Consider the following 20,377-nt stretch of genomic DNA (forward strand, 5'->3'; position numbering starts at 1 on the left):
TTGACACACAGAATAGTATATAGAATTAAAGTCATACAAGTGGTCTTGCAGTCACACTGTGAGAATTCACTCACGCTAAAGCCCAGACCTGCTGAGACTGCCTGAATTGTCCTTCCCTACCAGTCACCCACCCAAGGCAGTGGGAAGACAACGTGGCCTGCAGGCAGTGACATGACGCCAGAGGCCTAGGATAAAGTGAAGGGTAAGGCAATGATGAGAAGAAAGGAGACACAGTCTTAGGACTACAGAATAATGTAGAAAGCGCACCACATTACCCATTTCTTGCAAATGTTCTCAAGATGTCAGCACTTTTAAATATTTCTGCTGTAATACAGTAGTCTACCTTTCAATTGCAGTGAAGATAAACTTCACGTGACACATTCAGAAAATAGGACAAACAGAAAAACCCATACATATCTCATAGCAATACAATTACATTTGCAGATAAAAACTTGGCAAAAGCCCAGGCCAGGTGTACATTTCAAAATGTGGACTTTGGGTCTGATACTTGATCATTCCAGTTGATGAATGAGAACAGAATCAATTTCTATTCCTCTGCCATTTAGCTTCTGTTTTCTGCACTTCGATTTATAAATTTGGCTGGAAAGCACCTAGAATGGTTTTAATCCAGCCATGTGTTAGTGGGATTTAGCAGCTTCTGAATGTTTCAGCAATTATAGCAATAATAATTTTGGTGATAGATCTGAGGTTCACCTATCCTATGTCCAGTTTACTGCAGGTTCAGAGGAAAATGTGAAGCTGCTTAACACTGAACTCCCAATACTAGAATAATCTGATTTTCATTTTGCATTCTGACCTCTTATGTCAGCTTGATCCCTTCCAGATTCTCTGCAAAAATATTTATCAACTACAAATAACAATTCAAGATCATCTTGACTTCCATATTAAAGCACAATGACTTTTCAGGGAATTTATGAAGTTCTTTGACATTTTTTCCATTGTCACTCTTTTAACATGTGCATTTTTTGTATGCACCCATATAAAAATTTCAGTTCTAAAAGACAAGCAAATAATTTCACCTTTTATAGTATTTTTTTTCTTCTAATGTTTTCCTGCCCGTGACACCTCTGAAATATTCCTTCATACAGTGTATCAAAAGAATTACATAGCTACTGGTGAAATGATGGACTCAATTTCTTAATCATTTTTTATTTCAAACCTGAAGATGGCCTCAGATAACTTCGTATTTAAAATACAGTACTGTAACAGGGGCAGTTACATAGCAGTATGATAATGGTATCATTAGTTGAGCCAAGCAGCAAATATTTGAAGTCAATGAACAATTGCTGGACCACACCCTGATATTAAATTAAAAGCTTATTTGATGTCAGTGCTTTATCTTCTTTGACTTTTCAGAGTTTAATTGTACTTGCTAACACCCACTGAGAAAGGCACTGTCTGTATAGACACATATGTACACACACATACCTGTATTTGTATGTATGTATATGTATACTTCAATAAAAAAATATGAAAAGTATATTTTTGCCATACGAAAAAAACTCCAAGATGTGTCAGGTCTATAACCTGTACCATTAACATCCATGAGAAGGTTCCAAGGCCCACTTTTCTTTGTCATAACACAATATAGAAGAGTTATTTTACATGGAAACAGAAAATATACATAGGCACAACTTACTGAAAAAAAAAATCAGACAGATGCGCTAAATCATAAAAAGCTTATGTTTTTATATTGCATGGCTGCTTCTGAGGTGAAATGCACCAAAACAGCTGGGCAAAACCAGCACGTGAGCATTGTCACTCCCCCACTAAAGTGGCAAAAGCAGCTGCCCCCAGCAGAGCCCCTCACTGTGCCAGGTCCCATCTGGGCGAGGTCTTTCCCCCTGCCTTGGCTGCCACTCCCTCTCTGAATGCAAATGAGTTACACTGCGTGGCCAGGAATAAACCAGGCTATTATACACAGGATGTTTTAAAACATGTCCCAAGCATAAATTACTGAAAATCATTTTCTAAAAAAAACAAGGTGAAAAGCAGCAAGAAAAAAAAACATATTTCCATACAAGCTGCACAAAACAATCTCACTTGTGAAAATGATGATTTGACCCTTTACTGACTGGCCTGGAAGAGAGTTTCCTTTAGTAGCTACTAAAATGCATCAAAGCATAAGCCCTCTACCAAGAATATTAAATATCTCCATTGATCAAAACCAGCCTTTACTTAAAGGAAGACAAATATATTAACATTTATGAACAAATAAAACAGAATTATGGGTTCAAGTACTACATCAAAAGAAAATTTTTAAGTTAACAATGAATAATCACTTTCCATGAATTAAAGTTAATTAAAATATTTTACCTGCATTAATCAGGTCTGGATCTACTTCACTTTCAAGTGGATAAGGACCCTGAAAACAATAAAGATGTATGTCAGCTTTATATTAAAATACCTTTGAAATACAATTCGTAACTGCTTTATTATTTCTAATGCTTATTACTGAAAACAGATCATCACAGAGATGCATTTTTTATCTTCAGCAGAAAAAAAATCCTGACAACACAAGCAACAATTTACATCAACTAACATATCAGGACTGATGGACATATTGTCAGAGGCTGTTAGAACTACTAAACAACCATGAAGTGGGGGGTTTGTTTGATTTGGGTTTTTTTTTGTTCTTAACCAAAGTGACAGACATTTTTCAGAAAAAGTTAAGGAACTGCAACTTCATAAAGCTATATTGACAGTGAATATAATATTAATTTTAAGATTTATTTAAAATTATGTTTGATAAGACTTACAATACTTGGTCTTGCAAACTAGTGAAGGTTCTGATTCCAGCAAAACATGTACTTAAGAAGATCCTTAGCAAAGTAGCACTATAATCATAAAGCGAGCATTTCTTTAAAAACTTCCCTGCAGTACAATAAGAATTTTATGATGTAATATGGCATATATTTGAATATGAATTTTTAGTAAAATTATAATCAAGTTGGAGATCAGTGGGGAATAAAACCTAGCCACTCCAAGATAAAAACACTGTAATAGGTGACCACATATATTCTTACCAAACCCAAGACTCCATTTTCACTTTGTAAGTGAACAGTTATGTCTGGACTGATGAAGTTACTGGCCAACAGTGGGATTCCAATACCCAGATTAGCTGAAAAGAAGTGGTTAAGGCACAAACATTTACTGCAAACTAGTAAATCAAAACAAGTTATCATTGTAAAATGATTAGACTAGAACTGTTCTCTTCACAAACACTTTCATTTTTATTTATATGTCTCATATTTGTGATGAATTATTTTACCACTTGGACCGTCTAATTTTATTCTGTCAAATCCTTTACATGACAAAAAAATGACAGTGCAAGTAAAGCTTCATTTTCAACTTTTTCAAGAAATTCTTTCAAAACATTCAACTGCTAACAAACCCCTCAGATACCCCTGGATAAAAACTCCAGGTACTCTATGTCTTAGCATCCCTTCTCTTTCAATTGCATATTAACAAACTGAGAGAATCAGAGGGTCTGGGAAAAACAATGAGCATGTTAATTAACCTGTCCTAAACAAGCCAGCTGCAGTTGTTATTCTAATCAGTCCTCATTTTCATCTATAGCACAGCTGAAGGATACCATACATGCCATCTTCAAACTCCAAAGCAGCCCGTTTGATGATCCTCTCCCTCACGTTGTCTCCTTGCTTTTGTTTGGCTTTTGAGTCTTCAGGCTTTCGAATTGATAAACGCTGCAAAATAAGAAATAATCATAAGTAAAGAGTAGAATCCAGATTCTTGCTTCTCAAGACATAAAAGCCTGATTTGTGATTGCACTGAGATACTTGGTCTGAGAATAAAGTTATTTATTCTACTTCTTCTACAAAAAAATGACCTTTCATTTTATCCATTCAAGCCTATCTAGGCCAACGCAGTCATCAAATACTGCCAACGACGGCCTTACAGCAAAATGTTATTTTTTTGGTCTGTATTGCCAAGCCTGATACATAGACAAGTGGTGAAGAAAGCACCAAGCATTAGTGCAAATACTAGCAAGTCTGAGATTCATTACCCCAGAGACACCTAAATAGATTTGTAAAATGTCAGCTGAAAACACAAATATCTTTCTCTTTCTGCATTCATTCAATTTAATGAGGTATCCTAGATTTATAAGCATAAGACAGACAAACGCCATTCATCTAAAGATAGTGGAGCTAAGAAACAGAAGTTTTCTAACAAAAATCTCTGTAATCTTCCATATATCTGCCTGAAGTTGTTTCCTGCAATTTTCTGGCCTTAAGCTGATGTTCCACCAATCACATATTGGTGAAGAAGCCATGACATTAAAGAAGTTTGTGACACCTTTTTTGTAAATTATTGTCTACATAGATTATGTCCTTTGCTCATCTCTCCTATGTATATAAAACTCCTCTGGACAACACCATGTCCTACACCCCCATTTGCCTTCACATCCCCTCCTACTTCAGGCCTACAATTAGCACATCAGGAAAAATTATCCTCTGTTACTTTTCATCATTGCAAAAGAATTTTTGCAGAGTCACCTTCACCTTTGGCAGTGAGAAACCAGTAGTATCAACCCTCCTGAATTTCCCAGCAACTTTCATTTTATGCCTTGGCTATTTTCCCTAGAATTGCTTCATTTGCAGATTATAGAAGAATTAAGAACAATTACAGAGGGTTTCTCTGCAGCAAAGAGAAGACTGGAAAGAAAGCATGACTTGCACGAGAGGGACCACTTCTGAGCCATATTAGGTGGGAACTGCTATTTAGAGCCAGTAAGAATTATGACAGACTAGCTTCTCTTTATTTCTCTTATTCCTCATGTTCCCTCACCACTTATCATACTCAACACTTCGAACAGCCACTTCATATATAAAATGTAATGGAAGAGTAAATAAATCTGCCATTTCTTTCCTATACCTCTAGTAATGAGAGGTGCCACTGCCAGAATTACAAAATTGTCACAACCCAAATTAATCTCTATTACAACTTTGCTTGGCAGTTTATAGTAGCTTTCTTTACCCTCCCTTTATTTTTTTTCTTAAGCATACAGGGAAGGGGGCAGTTGACTAGGCAGGTGTATTCACTTATTTACCCAAGATGCAGTAAAAGCAACAGTTTAATAAATGTAAAAAAGATTTCTGTCATGTAAGATGAAAAGCTTTTCTGTGAGATAATGCATCCATTCAGAAGAAGGAGATAGACCACTAATTGCAATCTAACCCGACATGACCAGAGGGGTAAAAAAAAAGGTTTGACACATCTGTTTACAGTCAATTACTTAACAACATGCAATATGTTTTTGCAGAATGAACAGATGGAAAGAAAAAAAAAGCTTTTTAGCTTTAACATTCACAAGAGTTTACTCACAGAAAAGGCCTTGTATGACTTTCCAGCATTTTGTGACTTGGTTTTAACAATGAAAGTTTAACTATTAGAATTCCTTTCTGCACCTTTTTTTTACCCCAAACATTTTTTTCCTTCTCATATTTCTCCCTCTCCACCAGCTCTTCTGATGACATTTTGAAAAATTCCCCTCCCAAGTATGGAGATACAAGAGAAATACAGAATTTTAAACTGCACTTTAAAAGCATTGTCACATCATCAAAACGAATAGAGAGACATAGACTGAGTGAGGCAAAGCCACAGAAACAACAGACAACAATTACATAATCATAATTTTCAGTGGTAGAATATTATTGCTGCAACTTTTAATAGCTACTGACATATTTTATTTAGACCAGAAAGGCCACTGGCTAAAAAAGTTCCTGATTAAAGAAAAGGAAACAAAAGTTTCCAAGACCTTTGCAGCACAACATAATTCAACACATGGCACAAAAGAGACTGGCCCTATGTGCCCATGTCAAGAGCTTTCCAGTGGAAAAGACAGCATCTAATCAAAGTCAGCTCCTGGTCTAGGTGTTCCCCCTGTTGTGCCTACAGCAAGTGAACTGAGGGAAGAAAGGAGAATGAAGTAGCATTTTCCACCAAATTTTCAGCTGTGGTAAAGCCATCCAGGTCTGAAGGCAGTTGCTCTAAATTATTCAAGGACTGAACCATAGGGTCTGAGGTTTAAGAAACAAGGATAAATTCCCAGATGCCCACCTCACCACGTAAGTACCTACCTAACCTCCAGTACTTAGCAAAACTTGACAGGTCTTTCTCACACTGTTTTCTCAGTGTTAAGAATCCGTGGGTATGGCAAAAACTCTGCAAATTTTAAATACAGTCCAAAATGAAATACATCATGACCAAGAATCTCAGCTACTTACTTCAATTCTCTTCTCAAACTTCTCTCCTTGTAATAGACGATCGACATAGATTTTGGGAACATGAATGTCTTCTGGGGCAAATGCTCCTATATCAACAATTTCTTCCACCTACAGAAAAAACGGAAAGTGAAAATATTTAGAAAAAAGTATTCAATGAAAGTGTTTAATAACAATAAAGTTTCAAATATTAAATATACGGTGTATTACATCAAGAAAACTAAGGAATGAGGCAAAATACATATAGCCTTTAAAACAGGTTAATTTAGATGCTTATCTGTCCTCTTCTTTCAAAGGATATTTCTTCATACAAATTGAAAGTAGTTTATGTTTTAACTGCTCAATCTGTATGGCCAACTTGAAGAAATGTAACATGTACAGTTACGTCAGAGTTTTTTGTACCCAAAAATAATTTTTGTCCAAACAGAGGAAACCAATATGCTAGTAACAAAATATAAAGCAGAAGTGTGAATTTTGAGGATACAAATATAGAAGCTGGCTCAAAGATTTTCCATAGTGTACTCAAAATAAATAGAAAACATTTGAACTGTAATAATGGATTGCAAGATGAAGATCTAGAAGTCTCTACAGTAAGTGAAACAGATTCAGCACAAAATGACACTCATCCACACATAGATTTGAAATGTCACCTATTTGGAGCACCACAACAATAAGGTTTTCCTTCCTTCAAAGTCTGAGTTCAAGGTGGTCTACCTAGAGATCCTGCTATAGGCAGCTTCCTGCAGCACAGACCTTCAGTCACGCCTGGTGCTTTCCCTGACAGGTCTGAGGTACACAGAGCACATCTCACTCTCCCACAAAACAGACTCTAATGTTAGTGTTGTACCCGAATCCAACCACAGGGAAAACATGTAATGTTAGAACAAGAGGTCAAAGATAGCATATAACAATCTATTCAAAGATTAAAAGAAATTCACTAAGTTTCCAAATTCCTTTATTACCAGGAATTAGTTAAACTTTCCAGAACGTCTGTAGTTTAATAACCCCAAACCAAGACCTAGGGTATGATAAATCAGTAAGGGTACATCACTTAACAGCCATCACCAGTGAAGCAACATTAAAGAGCTTAAAATTCAATTTGACATCCTACTGTTACTGCACAATGTGATCAATATTAAAATCTATAGTATATCTGATAGACAATTACCTTCCTACTGTGCCTTGAATTGTGACAATAAACAAACAAACACACAAACCAATCCACCCTAAGAGCAGCAGAGGGAGAAGAAAAATTAACAAACTAAAGACCAGGGATCAGGTCCAGATGATCCCTTAAAAAAGCCCTGGATTAAAGAGACAGAAAAGATGAGCTTTGAAATCTCTAAGACAAAGGTGCTAAGGAGGAGGCAATAACAGCCACAGCAACACCAAACTCAGTGCTCATGCAGAGCAGAATCCCACATCCAGAAAGCCCTTACCCACAAGATAATGAGAGATAATCAATATTTTGAAAATTCTAACTAGGGCTTTCATGAAAAAATGCTCCACTTGCATCCATCTCACTTCAAGTTTTTTTATTTTATATGTGAATTTTAAGATTAATATGGAGACCAAATCAAACATGGGATAAACTCCTGAAGCACACAGCTGAAGCACACTGCACTCCTGGTACAGTGACTACTGTCAGAATATGCTCAAAAGGGAGGAGAAGCAGGAGACAAGACTCTTCAACAGAGTCATAGGCGAGCAAGATCATCTGCTACCAGCAGAATATTCAAATTCACCCTTTCTAATTAAATTTTTTTTCATTTATCAGGTGGAAAACTAGGCCTGGGGAATACTAATTGGTCCTGATTGGAACTTTCTCACAAAAGAACTACATCTATTTGCTGCAGGAGTTGAGATTATAAAACCAGAATCTTGGCACAATTCAACCAACTCCAATAGAATTATGCTGTTAGAAAACTTGACACACTGTCTCTCCCACCCCACCTCACAGAATACACAGGATAAATAATTGATCCAACAATAAATTGTTGAATTTTGTTATTAGTCATGCCATTCTGCTAATTGGTTTGTATTTTGTCTCTTTGGACACAGCAGTCAGCATGATAGCTTCTCCTCTAATATTTCCAAACATTATCCTAAATGAACATAACACTGCAAACTGTATTTTGTCCCAGGATTCCAGATAAGCCTAATGATCCCTGAAGACAGCAACACCTTTCTGTGCACAGGCAACTCTCCACTGTTCTTACTGGTGTTTTGCAATTTCCATGTTCTACCATCATATGAAATAAACATCAAATCGAACTAAAATTAAGTAAGTTCAAATACCCCACAGCAATAAAGTGGAATTTTGAAAAGGGATTAAGAATTTGCATGTGATGTATGCAAAAATAACTATTTCCCAGTTCTGCAAGTGAAATTAATCAGCATGTTTATATGGGAAAAGAATAATTCACACGGGGGAAGTACAAATGCCACCTGATTGCTCCAGCTCTCTCTCTCAACTCCTCTTACAGGGAACCAGATGATGCTCCAGTTGAGGCACTGTAGATGGGCTGCCCACCATCAGTATTGCCAGAGATGAAGCTGTGCCAACAGAAGAGATACCAGGAAATCTGATGGCTATGGGAATCAGCACCTTAACTTCACCACAGGGCATAAACCAAGTATCTTCCTAGACAAGAATGATAATGCAAAAATAAACAGTCCCATCACTGGGCATATTCACTTCCCTATCAGTTTTCATATATCTTTAGGAGTCTTCTCTGGAACACATCTGTAGCCTAAGCCACAAGGAAACAGGCAGGAGAGGTCCCATATTAATAATTAAAAGGATGTGAGTTTTTCTCCTGTTCTGCTCTCCCTTCTGCTCTTTCTTCTCTCTACTCACCTTGCCTCAGGCTTTATTTTGTCATGCACAGAAGAACCTCTGTAAGCATCAAAAACAGTTACATGGCATCCCACCCAAGAGACACCAACTCTGGGAATGCAGAGAGAGGGAACTAATCAGGGCAGACCACCTCATGCACTTTTTGTAATTAGAAAATCAAAATACTCTGGTACTATTTAGATTGCCTTGAGCACATATGTTCAGTTTAAATCTTAATTTCATCAATGTGCTAAAAGACAGAAAATGTTTACATCTTTGCTACAAAGGCAGAGCTAAAAGGTAACTTCAGGAGACCACATGAGCTGACTTCTGTCTTCTGGGAAGGCTCTGATATCTGATTTAAAAATCTTTTCATTGTTTCAAGAGTTTCACAGTGTTGCTTTTCTTCCTGGGTATAGTGGTTTCTGCAAATCTTCTGTGACTGCTGACAATGGAAGCAGGATGAACAAATGCAGACTTTTCTGAATACTGGTTTATCTGCAAGTACACCCAGAACATAAAAGCTGTTCTCTGCTATGATTCACAAGAGCCTTCTGCCACTCCTTTTGGTAGCAGCACTCACAGAATCAATGGTCATTTGTTTCACAATATCACTTCCTTCTGTAACTTACATCTACTTTTCCTTTTTAAAGTAGTTTGATTTCTTTTTACTTATGAAAATTCATCTATTCTTCACCTTTATTTCAGAACTTCTGAAAGGTTCTGAATGGACTTCTAGTAAGAAAAATAAAGAACTCTGATTGTTGACCAAAAAAGGTGAGGAAATTACACTGACACAAACTTTCACGCCAAACACTTGATCAAAATAAAAAGGCCTTTGTTTTAAGTATATACCTTTTACCTATTTCTGCAGCCTAATTATGTATGTTATGATATGTGAAACGTTTTCAGCTGTTTTAGTTTTAAATCTCAGTATAAAATTAAGCTATAAGCAGAAATGACAATATAATTCCTTATTACAGGAAAAAAATCAAAAACGTGTGGGTGAGAGAAAGAAAGAGATGGAGGGAGAAACCTATGCATTTGTAAGTAGCTTATTTTTGCACTGACTTTATTAAATCTCTCTATCACTATCTTAATTATTCTAGTTCGCTTCAGTTATTAAAACTGAAATAATGAAAATTCCTAGCAGAACATAAGTAAAATAAAACATTACGACTCTTTAAATGTCCAAAACAACAGGGAAATGAAATGAAATTTAGCCTCATCAGAGCCCTTCTTCAGTTCACTACTGGAAAAGTCATGATGTCACTGCATAATTCAGTATAACATTTATAAAATAATAAGAATTAAAAAATCAAAATACATAATAAGGACTAGGACAATAAATTTTATGTCTCTAGTTCACTCAAGATCACAAAAAACCCATGGTTAATGACAAACAAGAGAGAAAAAAACATTAATCTTAATTGTTTAGACTGAATTTCATAAAAAGCTTTGATGCTGCAAAACAGTGAAATACACATTGAAAACAGTTCACCAGAAACTAAGAACACACTATATGAACTTACTGAGCTATGACAAAGTAAGTTCATATAGTGTGTTCTTAATTTCCAGTGAACTGTTTTCAGTGTGTATTTCACTGTTTTGCAGCATCAAAGCTTTTTATGAAATTCAGGTCAATATTACTCAGTTCTGCCTGTACGCAGGGAGATGAAACAGAGAATCTTCTGAGTTCAATTCTTTCCTTTTCTGACTCTAAGTTCAGCCAGATCACGAAATTTCTACTTCAGTCAAAATCTTGTATTAATGGAATGACAGTCAGTCAACAACCACTTTGAAAATGAGACTTTTACAACTTTAAAATCAAGCAAGTATCAAATAGACTGAGAAAGGCTTGGTCGATAATCACTATATTATGCTCACATCAGACTTGGAATAAATGCATAAGCATACTGAGGGGCAGGGGAACAGTAAAGATCTGCAATGTTCATATTTGTTAGAGAACCTTTCACCTAATGCAACTGGTCTAGGTCACACTGAAGGTCCCTCCTTCTTCGCAACAGGAGCTTACAAAGTAGTAAGTGGTACTTCTGGTTATATTCTCCCACCTACTAGCAATGTGCAGTTTAAGGATGTTCTCAGTCAGAGGCTGGACACAGACCACCTTCTTCATAGCTTCTAACGAACCAGGAACGAACAGTTTTCTTTTCCTGGTTTCTAATAGACTGTAACACTTTGTAAACACCACAGAGAAAAACAGTGAGCTGTGTTCTCAGTATGTTGTATCCGATAATTAAGGAGCAAAGCTGACATAAATCTCATAGGTTTGTCTCCAGGTTCTTTGTCATGTGGATACACATCCACCTAAATCAGGAGCCCCTGTTAGAATATACTCAATTCACCTTTTTTTTCTCTGTTCTAAATCTCCTCAGTTACCACCTTCACTTCTAGTTGCCTCAGGCCTAAACTCTTCTCCCACACTTCTCTGCACCTGCTCCATGTTTCCTCCAACCACCCCTTTCCATTCCACACATTTGACATCTTCCTCTGTGCTGTACTGCTGACAGCAGAGGAGAAAACAGACTGCACTAAATTACCTCCTCTAGGTACTCACACACAGTAATTCTGGGATAAACACCGCAAAGAAAAGAGGAAGCATACTTGATTATCTGCAAAAGCTATCCATGTGTAAAGCTGTGTGCATGCACGAAAGAGTAAGAAAAATTTAACCACCAGTCTCTGGAGAGGTTCTCCCATGTACTCATCTTCAGAAATAATTTTAAGATAGTCACATTGTTGCAGAGCAATTTAAATTTAGTAGTAAAATGGCTAAGGCTTCATAAGAGAGTAGGCCTAGAAAGCAACACTCTACAGTAGTAAGTTAGCAACCTTGTTTGTGAGCATGGAGTGCTGTGCTGAAGAAGTGGAAACAATAATCAAAAGATTTAGTCAAGCATGTATATAATGATTTGTTACCTTGGATGTAGTAAGAGTCTGTTAAACAGTTTCTAAGAGTAAGACAACTCAAGCAGATTTATGATTAGAGTAGATGATTATTAATTGTTATCAGTATGAAGTATGAGCTTGTTTCTAACTGCACCTGGTTTGCTGTGGAAACTGTAACTGTTCTGCCGTGGAAACTGCATGTAAACTTGTTTGTGTATAAAAGCTGAACTGAGAATGAGGGTCTTTGGAATCCTGATTTTGGGGCGCTAGCCCACAGGTTCCCGGGCCCTGAATAAAGCACCCCAGAAACCGGCACTCTGTTGGTTTGTGTCTTTGTTACGGGCAACAACATAATGCACAGCCAGGATACACAACAGTCTTAAGTTTCAAGAACATGTTCAAAGTCAGACAACACCAACATTTCTCAAAGGAAGTGCCTCCATTAAATTGACTGACTTGCTTGTTTGATGATCTGCAGAAGTAGGTCTATATAATTCTGTATGCATCAAAAAGTTAAAGTGATGATAGCTGTTTTCTTGCATCCTTTAATTAATTCATTAGGATTTCACACTATTTTTCTATGGTAAAATTACCTGAATTAAAAGCACAAGAGATTGCTTTAATATCCAGCAAACTACCAGTCCCAGTATTACCAACCAAACCAGCCTCCTACAGCAGGCACACCTACGGAGAAATTCCTTCAGAAACCCTGTGGCTGCTTTCATATAAGCCATCAATGAACTCCTGCTGGTTGTGATCACATTTTGTGACCTGTGCTTTCTTGATTAAATGAGATGATTTCATAGTGCTCAGTGCTTATTTTTACAATGCTCAACTGGATGATAGCAGTAATAACAAAAAAAGCAATATAATTACATTCTCACCTTTTAAGTATAAAGCATCCAATTTGTATTCAATATCCAAGTTCTTAAAAAAAAAAAAGTAAAAATCCATATGGAATATATACGAAATATTTTTCTCTGATCTGGAGATGGCAATTTTGGAAAATCTGTTTTTAGATTACATTATGTAATTATTTTTCAATCAATGAAATAAATAATGGGAGAAGAGCCAGAGGAAAGCAAAAATGTCACAATCAGTGAATGTAGTTTTAATTTTTTAAGGGTTAGTTAATGGTAGAAGAACCTGTTTAACATGTACTAGGTACCTCTGCTGAATAAGGTGACTGCTCACACCTCAAATCCTTGCACTCCAGAACAGAATAGCTGCTAACAATATTAACTCTACCAGAATGACTTAATTTAACAGTTTTTTCAAACAAAACATTATGCTGCTTTGAATACATTATTCCTGTACTTTGTTGCTTATTTTCAAATTACATTAGATTGAAAGCCTTTTAATTTATTAGAAAGTAAAAAAAATAACATTTTCATTGAAATTGTTCACATATTATCACAAATAACTGAACTCTCGCCCCCAATAAAAAAATCAACTTTAATCGGAACAAAAGATTTTATTTTCTTACTCATATCAGAGAAATGACGAACAAAAAGAGAATGAAAGAGATCTCCTATCCTACGCATTCAAAGAAATATAACTTAAAGGTCAGGAGATAAATTTAAGTTTTACTGCTTTTCAGCTTACTCACTGCAATTTAAATACTGAAGGGAGAGGTAAAAAAGTAAAATAAAAATAAAAATAAAGAAAAAATTAGAGATTTAATTGTACTATCCAAGAAGGTAATATTTGTACTTTACAGTCTACATAAGTCCAACTAAAGCACCTTCAAATTCAAGGAATACCTCTATTCTAAGGATCACACCACAGCATGCTAAGCAGGAGACATACAGCAATCACAGTAAAACAATAAATTAGCAGCTGTTTTGTAACAAATTATGTTGCTGGTTCTCTCTGCTAAGAAAGAGAAGGCAACAATAAGACATCATCTCAAAACGACACATTCTGTGCACACATGTATTAGTTCTCCTTATTTCAGATGTTCATTTTAGACAACAGTAGTTCACAAAGATTTCTGAAAACTACTTTACATGCTACCACTTTCTTCTCAACAAGGCATCAGTGTAGTCCATTTCACCTTCAGAAACATAGCAGATATCCCAAATATCCAAAACATTCAAAATGATAAAGCTTTTCCAGTGTTGAGGAAGAAGGTAGATAGATTACTTTTCAAGGAAAAGCTTGGAAGAAAAAACAACTGCCAGCAGTATGTCATGCCACTTAGACACTTTCAACAGACCACAGGAATGTGGGTATAAAGAGACTGTCAGTAACAAACTTTAAGAAAAATTACACTTTTCTTGCACTTAATCACTATCCTTCCTGAAAGCTGCCTGGAAAGGAGAGCACTAGGCATGCATGGAAATTAAAAAAAAAAAACAAAACAAAACCAAAATTTTATTATGTGCTTCACAGAACCAAAATTATTATTTGATGCTGAAGCTGACAGAAACATAGTTAAAACAGTCCTTCAAATCATAAAAATAGAATTTTTTGCTTATCACAGCCTAATGAGAAAATTCTGATTTCACTAGAAAATGGAAAAATTGTCTTTAGAACATCTAATATTCAAAGTCATAACAAGTACAACCCCTAATCTCCTGATCATACCAAGTTTTCTATTCTGTCTCTGTATTTATAAATCAGGTAGAATAACTGCTGAAGCACATCAAGCCAATACTAATTGGCTAATATTTCCAATAGAACTGTTACACAACTTATTTAAACTGAATTTTAGAAAAACTATTTGTTTGGATTTTTAACCTCTCCCTCTCCAGCCCCTCACAATAGGAGTACATTAATGATCCATTTCTTTGCTGTCTCTGATTCCTCTCAATTGATCAAAGAAAAATTCAGCACTCCGAGAAACCTTTACTTTCATTTAGCAAGTTTGTTCTTCTTGTGTCTGAAAGTCTAGATGATATCTGGGTGGCAACTTCATATAATTCAGATGGTTCTCCCCTCTCCCTCAAGCCTCCTGCCACACATCTAAATAGGATACATTGGTTAGCTTATGTTCAATCCTGATGGAATCTGATGGAATCCATCACAAACAGCAACTCATTTCTACTTGTACGATGGCTCGATTTAGTCCCTTAAATCTAGAATTTCTTAAAATACCAAATTAGTTCTAATTTTGAACGATGAAATACATCTATAATTTCTGAAAAACTTAAGACCAAAACCATGTAAAAATAGCTTTTCCCAATGTATGAACACCAGCAGAAACTGAATGCATGATTAGCTCAGGATAATCAAGGGACAGTCTCCTTTGGTGTGAATGGGGGATGCACAGGAGTCTTTTTTAATTGCTGGTGGCAAAGGCAAACACAAACCACATAACCTTTCCTAAATGTCTTTCAGGAGATGATCAGAAACCACAGCATCAAGAATGTGCTGCTGTCCAAGCTAGGAAGCCTGTTTCTCAGCTGGCCCTATCCCTGGATGTTACAAAAGCTACATTTCAAAATACACAGGCTGAAAAACAAAAACAAACAAACAAACAAAAAAATCCAACAGCGCAAAGCAACAGAAACAAAGGTGCTTAAGACCTTACCTAATTCACTTAAAAGACAAGAGAGAATCATGAGACATCAGTATAACTTCCATCAGTCTGGAATTAAAACAGGCAAATATTCTGGCACAAAAATGAAACTGTCTGTTTTGAAAGTACTAGAAAATATTTTCATTGAAAAATTTAGTTTATTTAAAAATCTAATTGCTAGATGAGCTTGAACCACCACTTGCAGCTCTTGATGCTCAGTGTTTGAGAAATGCAGCACTCTAAGGACCCTGAAGGTATAAATGTTCCTTATCTTATTGCTTACATAGCCAATTGGCTACATAACTCCCCCATTTTAATCAGGATTATTCCCTAGCTCTCCTCTTTGCCTTTCTCTGCTTCTTTCAACGAGAAGAAAACTGATAAAATACATTTGATTTATTTCAAAGCTTAACAAAAATAAGGAATGTGCTTGTTGCTCTATAATAAAAAAACAAAACACCTGTTTAAACTTAAAGTTTAGTTTAAGTTTAGTTATGTTTAGTTATGGCCGTCTCCAGCTGAATCAGAAGTGGCAAATTAAGGATCTCAGTATCTAATTCATGGGAATATCAATGGGAGTACATTTCCACACAATGGACATTATGAGTGTGAGTTATAAAGAAATTTAATAAAATATTTGAGGGGGAGGAAGAAAAACTAGGTGACTGAGAGACAGAGATGAAAAACTACTCTGTTGTCTTCTTTCATTCTTTTACCACTGTCTGCAGCCTGAAAAATCAGCACGATCTTAAGTCAAGACAGTCTTGGTATCTCAACTCATTACTCCTCTTTAAATACTTACTTTTTAAATTGAATAATTCTACAGCATTTGCAAGGGAGGGATCCTGCAAGAGAAAACTAAAATCTGAGCAACTGATTCAATTACTCAAAAATCCTCACTGCAGCAATAGTTACAAGACTGCAGCTTTTCAAATCTCAGTATTTTGACTACCTGAAAAAATGCATTTGCTTCATGTCAGAAGGTAATTTTTTGTAAGATTTTCAGTTTGAATATCAAGTCTTTCTCATTTTATACTAGAAATCTCCATTAGAGATGCTATTAGCACAGAAAACAAATTACTGCTTTGAGACACAGAAGTAAAAGTATATATGCATGTAAATTCCTTGAATCATGCATATGACTTTCTCTGCACCATCTTTTCAATGCTATAATAATGCATGATTTCAAATGCAGAGACAGATAAGTCACTGATTGATTAACATATCTTATACACAAAGCAGGGCTGAAAAAATCCAGAGTATTTTAAATCCTTTTAATTTTCAAATTCTCATGACAGAGGACACAAGTTCTGGCAGTGAAATATATTTCAAATGCACAGTCTATCAGGCTTTCTATAAAACATAATGAAAAAACCTCTAAGTTTAGCTTTAGGAGCAAACAGAGGCTTTCCATCAGTTTCTCCAGCACACTGACTTCCCGGCAATCTGCAGTATCCACTGATAACCACGGACTTGCTTTTTCTTGTTTTTGAATGTCATATTTGTTCTTAACATATGTGACAAGGATAAAAGTATTTTTTTTCATTGCAAGATTATATTCACATCTGCAATGAACTCCTGAAACTGAATGCTGAGAAAACCATGATACTCGTTCAAGAAAGCATCATTTAGAAAGGAATAAAATATAGGAGACAGATAAAAAAAAAAAAATTCAAATCTTATACTGTGTGCAGGTAAAACCATCTGAGCAGCAATCTGAGCAGCAAACAGCAACAATTTGATCTGCTATGAATTTTAACCCCTTAATATTTACTACCCCAGCAATGAAGTGCCAAATCTGAAGCCACAAATTACGTTACATACAAAAGAAAAGCAACTGTAGGAAAAAAAAACAAAACAGAAAAGGAAAAAACAACAGTAACAACAACAACAACAAAAAACAATCAAACAAACCAAAAAAAGATACAAAACCCACATAGCTAACTTAACTACTAAAAAGGTTTACTCCCCTGAAAATCATAGAACGGAACAGAATCACAGAATAGAATATGCTTAGCTGGAAGGGACACATCAGGATCATCGAGTCCAACTTCTGGCCTTGCACAGGACAACCCAAAAATCTCATCATGAATCAGAAGCATGTTAACTAAATGTGAAAAGAACTAACATATGAACTCTATTCTAGCCCAGTCTATTCCAGTACTTCTCAAATAATTTAAGATGGTCTCCACAACAGCTGTACAAATGTGGGGTTGTTTTCTGTTCTGCTTTTAATAAGCACATGCATGCACTGAAGCAAGGAATCAAATACAATGAAGGGAAATAAAACCAACTCTTTGAGTATTTAAGTCTAGGGGTGGGAATCTTTTTGGCAAACTAAAATTACTGTGGCAATGGTGTGCAAACGTTTCTAGGAGCTGTTTATTCAATTCAATATTAGTAGTCCCTGGATTTCAATTCCAATCCTTCTCTGACTTGCTCTTTAACTTTTTATGACTGGCATCATAATAGCCACCAAACTATTTTTTAACATTGCTGGATATGGAATCAGAAAAGGCATTAAGCACTTCAGCCTTCGTTGCAATCTGCATTGATAATTTTATTCATTTCATTGATCCGTGAAGTATCAACATGCTTTGTCTGACAGTCCATTATATCATGGCTAGGCTTTGCGAACGAAGATTTGGGAAGGCTCTATCCACATTTGTTACAGGCACGCTGGTGGCTTATGAGGCCAATACGTGACAGACATATCCCATTGCAAAAGGCACAACAGAAAGACTCCTTAGATGGTGTATTCTGCAAGATACGGTTCTTTCTGCATTGCCTTTTCTCCTCGAGAGTGATCCTGCATGTGTTCTCGAAGGAGACAGCTGCGTTATAGATGGTGTGTCTCCAGGCCTCCCGACTGGAGGCCAGAGTAGACCAGTTATGTACTCTTAAAAAGATATTGTGTTATTTTCAAGTATTCTTTATTTTGTACTGGGCTGGATATTTCTTAAAAGCTTAAGCTTTTTGGTTTGTTTGGGTTTTGTAATGCTTAGCCTCTGACATCTGACATTGGTCTCAGTTTCTGTCATTTTGCTTTTCTGTGTATGAAATTACAACGATTGTGATCAAGGTCAAACTCCTATTGCTTTTCCAATGCTTTCTCCATGTTGGAATATATTATTCATTAACACAGTCTTTCCCTAACTTATTTCTTCTTAGCTATACCTCTCAGAAGGCTTCATCAATACAAGTCTCTGAGCTCATGAAATCAGTCCGCCTAAGAGACATTCCTGGTATTTGGCCATTTTCCCTTCTACGCTTTCTAAGGATCATGAGCTTGCATTTCAAAGATACTCTCCCCACAAGTGTTAAATCAAGGTTCCTCTGAAAAGGATATTGTAATGTTTATACACTACGTTTGGGTTATCTAAATTCATATCCACAGGCATCTTTGATTCAGGACTTAGCCAAAGCCTAGGCAAGTAAATACAATCATGCAGTCAAAATTCCTGACTAACTACCTACATGTTTAAGATGCAAAGATTTCTGTATTTACACTAATAATATATATTTATATATAAAATATATATATTTTGCATTTATTATACTAGCATATTATGGCAACTTGAATTCTACTGTCACTTGTGCCAGAAGTGGCTGGTAAGGCGGCAGGAATAAGCAGCTCAAAGTCCATCCTGTGCCAAATGGGATTCTCAAACAATGCACTTCCACCACTGCAGATACATGGGACACTACCTCAGCAACCATTGCCTGAAGCACACATGGAATCATCATTGAGGAATTAAACAATATCAAAAAAGGCTATAGCAACACAACAGCTTGATGGTTACAGCGTTTGCAAGGAAGGACCTCAATTCTGTGTCCACTTTGGCCTCACATCCTGATCTGTGGTTTCATAGAAAGACATACGAACATGAAGTCTGTGCCCATCCCAAATCCAGAACCACATCCTGCACCAGGGTTCAGTTTCCACAGCTGGGGCATTCAGGTGATGAAAGAGACTCTATTAGATTATTGTTTCAATTTAAAATAGTGCTTACAGGCTTTTTGCAGTAACCTGTCATTGTGTAAAACCTTGAAAAATTCCTCAGAACAGAGCTATGCATCTGAGGAAAGTTTTGCCATGGTTGGAGGAAAAGACACACAGAAGAAAAGGTTCATTTCCAGTTTCCTCAATAAAGCCCAATGCCATGATTTAGCAGAGATAACAGGATACAAATAGCTTATTTCACTCTGATTCTGTCTCTTAGTGCAGCGCAGTTCATTGTACCTGAGAAAATGGTGCTCACTGATGTGGCTGTGTTGTTACTAGGCAACCAGAGATAAAATGCAGGGGTTAATGATTTTTATTTAATGCATTTTTATGAGAAAGCCCACTCTCTTTTTTCCCTCTGCTGATATTGAGGTGTAAATGCTATTTACACAAGGAGATATATTTAGCTATCCTCTCTGATCTGAACAAGAAAATTATTCAAACTGGATATTCAAACAGCAAGTCAATAAATATTTCTAAACATATTGACCATTACCACTATCAAACACACTGTGGCAATGGCTGAGATCTCAAAGCACTTCACCAGGGACAAATATTCAGTAGGTCTCACAGCAGAGAATAAGAATGGCAAGAAAACAGGTAACAGCCTAGGGACAATTGGGGCAGTTACACATGTTTATGTTCTCCTCCATGGAGGAAAACAAGAGCCTAAGTCTATATCACCCTTCATCTTTCCCATGCTGTCATGACACCCACACCTGGCAAGGTCACACCATGTTTTTTCCTGTGGCTTTGGGTTGCCTCAATTCACTACAAAAAACAGTTGTCCCTCCTAGTGGGGCTCTGCTCACAGGAGCCTCTACAGGGAGATG

The 20,377-nt window shown here is 36.3% G+C and overlaps 1 protein-coding gene across 1 annotated transcript in view; it reads right to left on the minus strand.

Moving 5' to 3' along the window:
* The window catches only part of OXCT1 (3-oxoacid CoA-transferase 1), an 88,654-nt gene that overhangs the window by 34,663 nt on the left and 33,614 nt on the right, over nucleotides 1-20,377 (minus strand). Inside the window, exons 8-11 of the mRNA XM_017823650.1 lie at nucleotides 6,270-6,377; nucleotides 3,617-3,728; nucleotides 3,048-3,142; nucleotides 2,338-2,386 (exon numbers count right to left, since the gene is read on the minus strand). Of these exons, the coding sequence (XP_017679139.1) occupies nucleotides 2,338-2,386; nucleotides 3,048-3,142; nucleotides 3,617-3,728; nucleotides 6,270-6,377 (364 nt within the window). The remainder of the gene's footprint in view (nucleotides 1-2,337; nucleotides 2,387-3,047; nucleotides 3,143-3,616; nucleotides 3,729-6,269; nucleotides 6,378-20,377) is intronic.

This window comes from Lepidothrix coronata, unplaced genomic scaffold, assembly GCF_001604755.1.
Source record: "Lepidothrix coronata isolate B3197 unplaced genomic scaffold, Lepidothrix_coronata-1.0 Scaffold104, whole genome shotgun sequence".
NCBI classification, from domain to species: domain Eukaryota; kingdom Metazoa; phylum Chordata; class Aves; order Passeriformes; family Pipridae; genus Lepidothrix; species Lepidothrix coronata.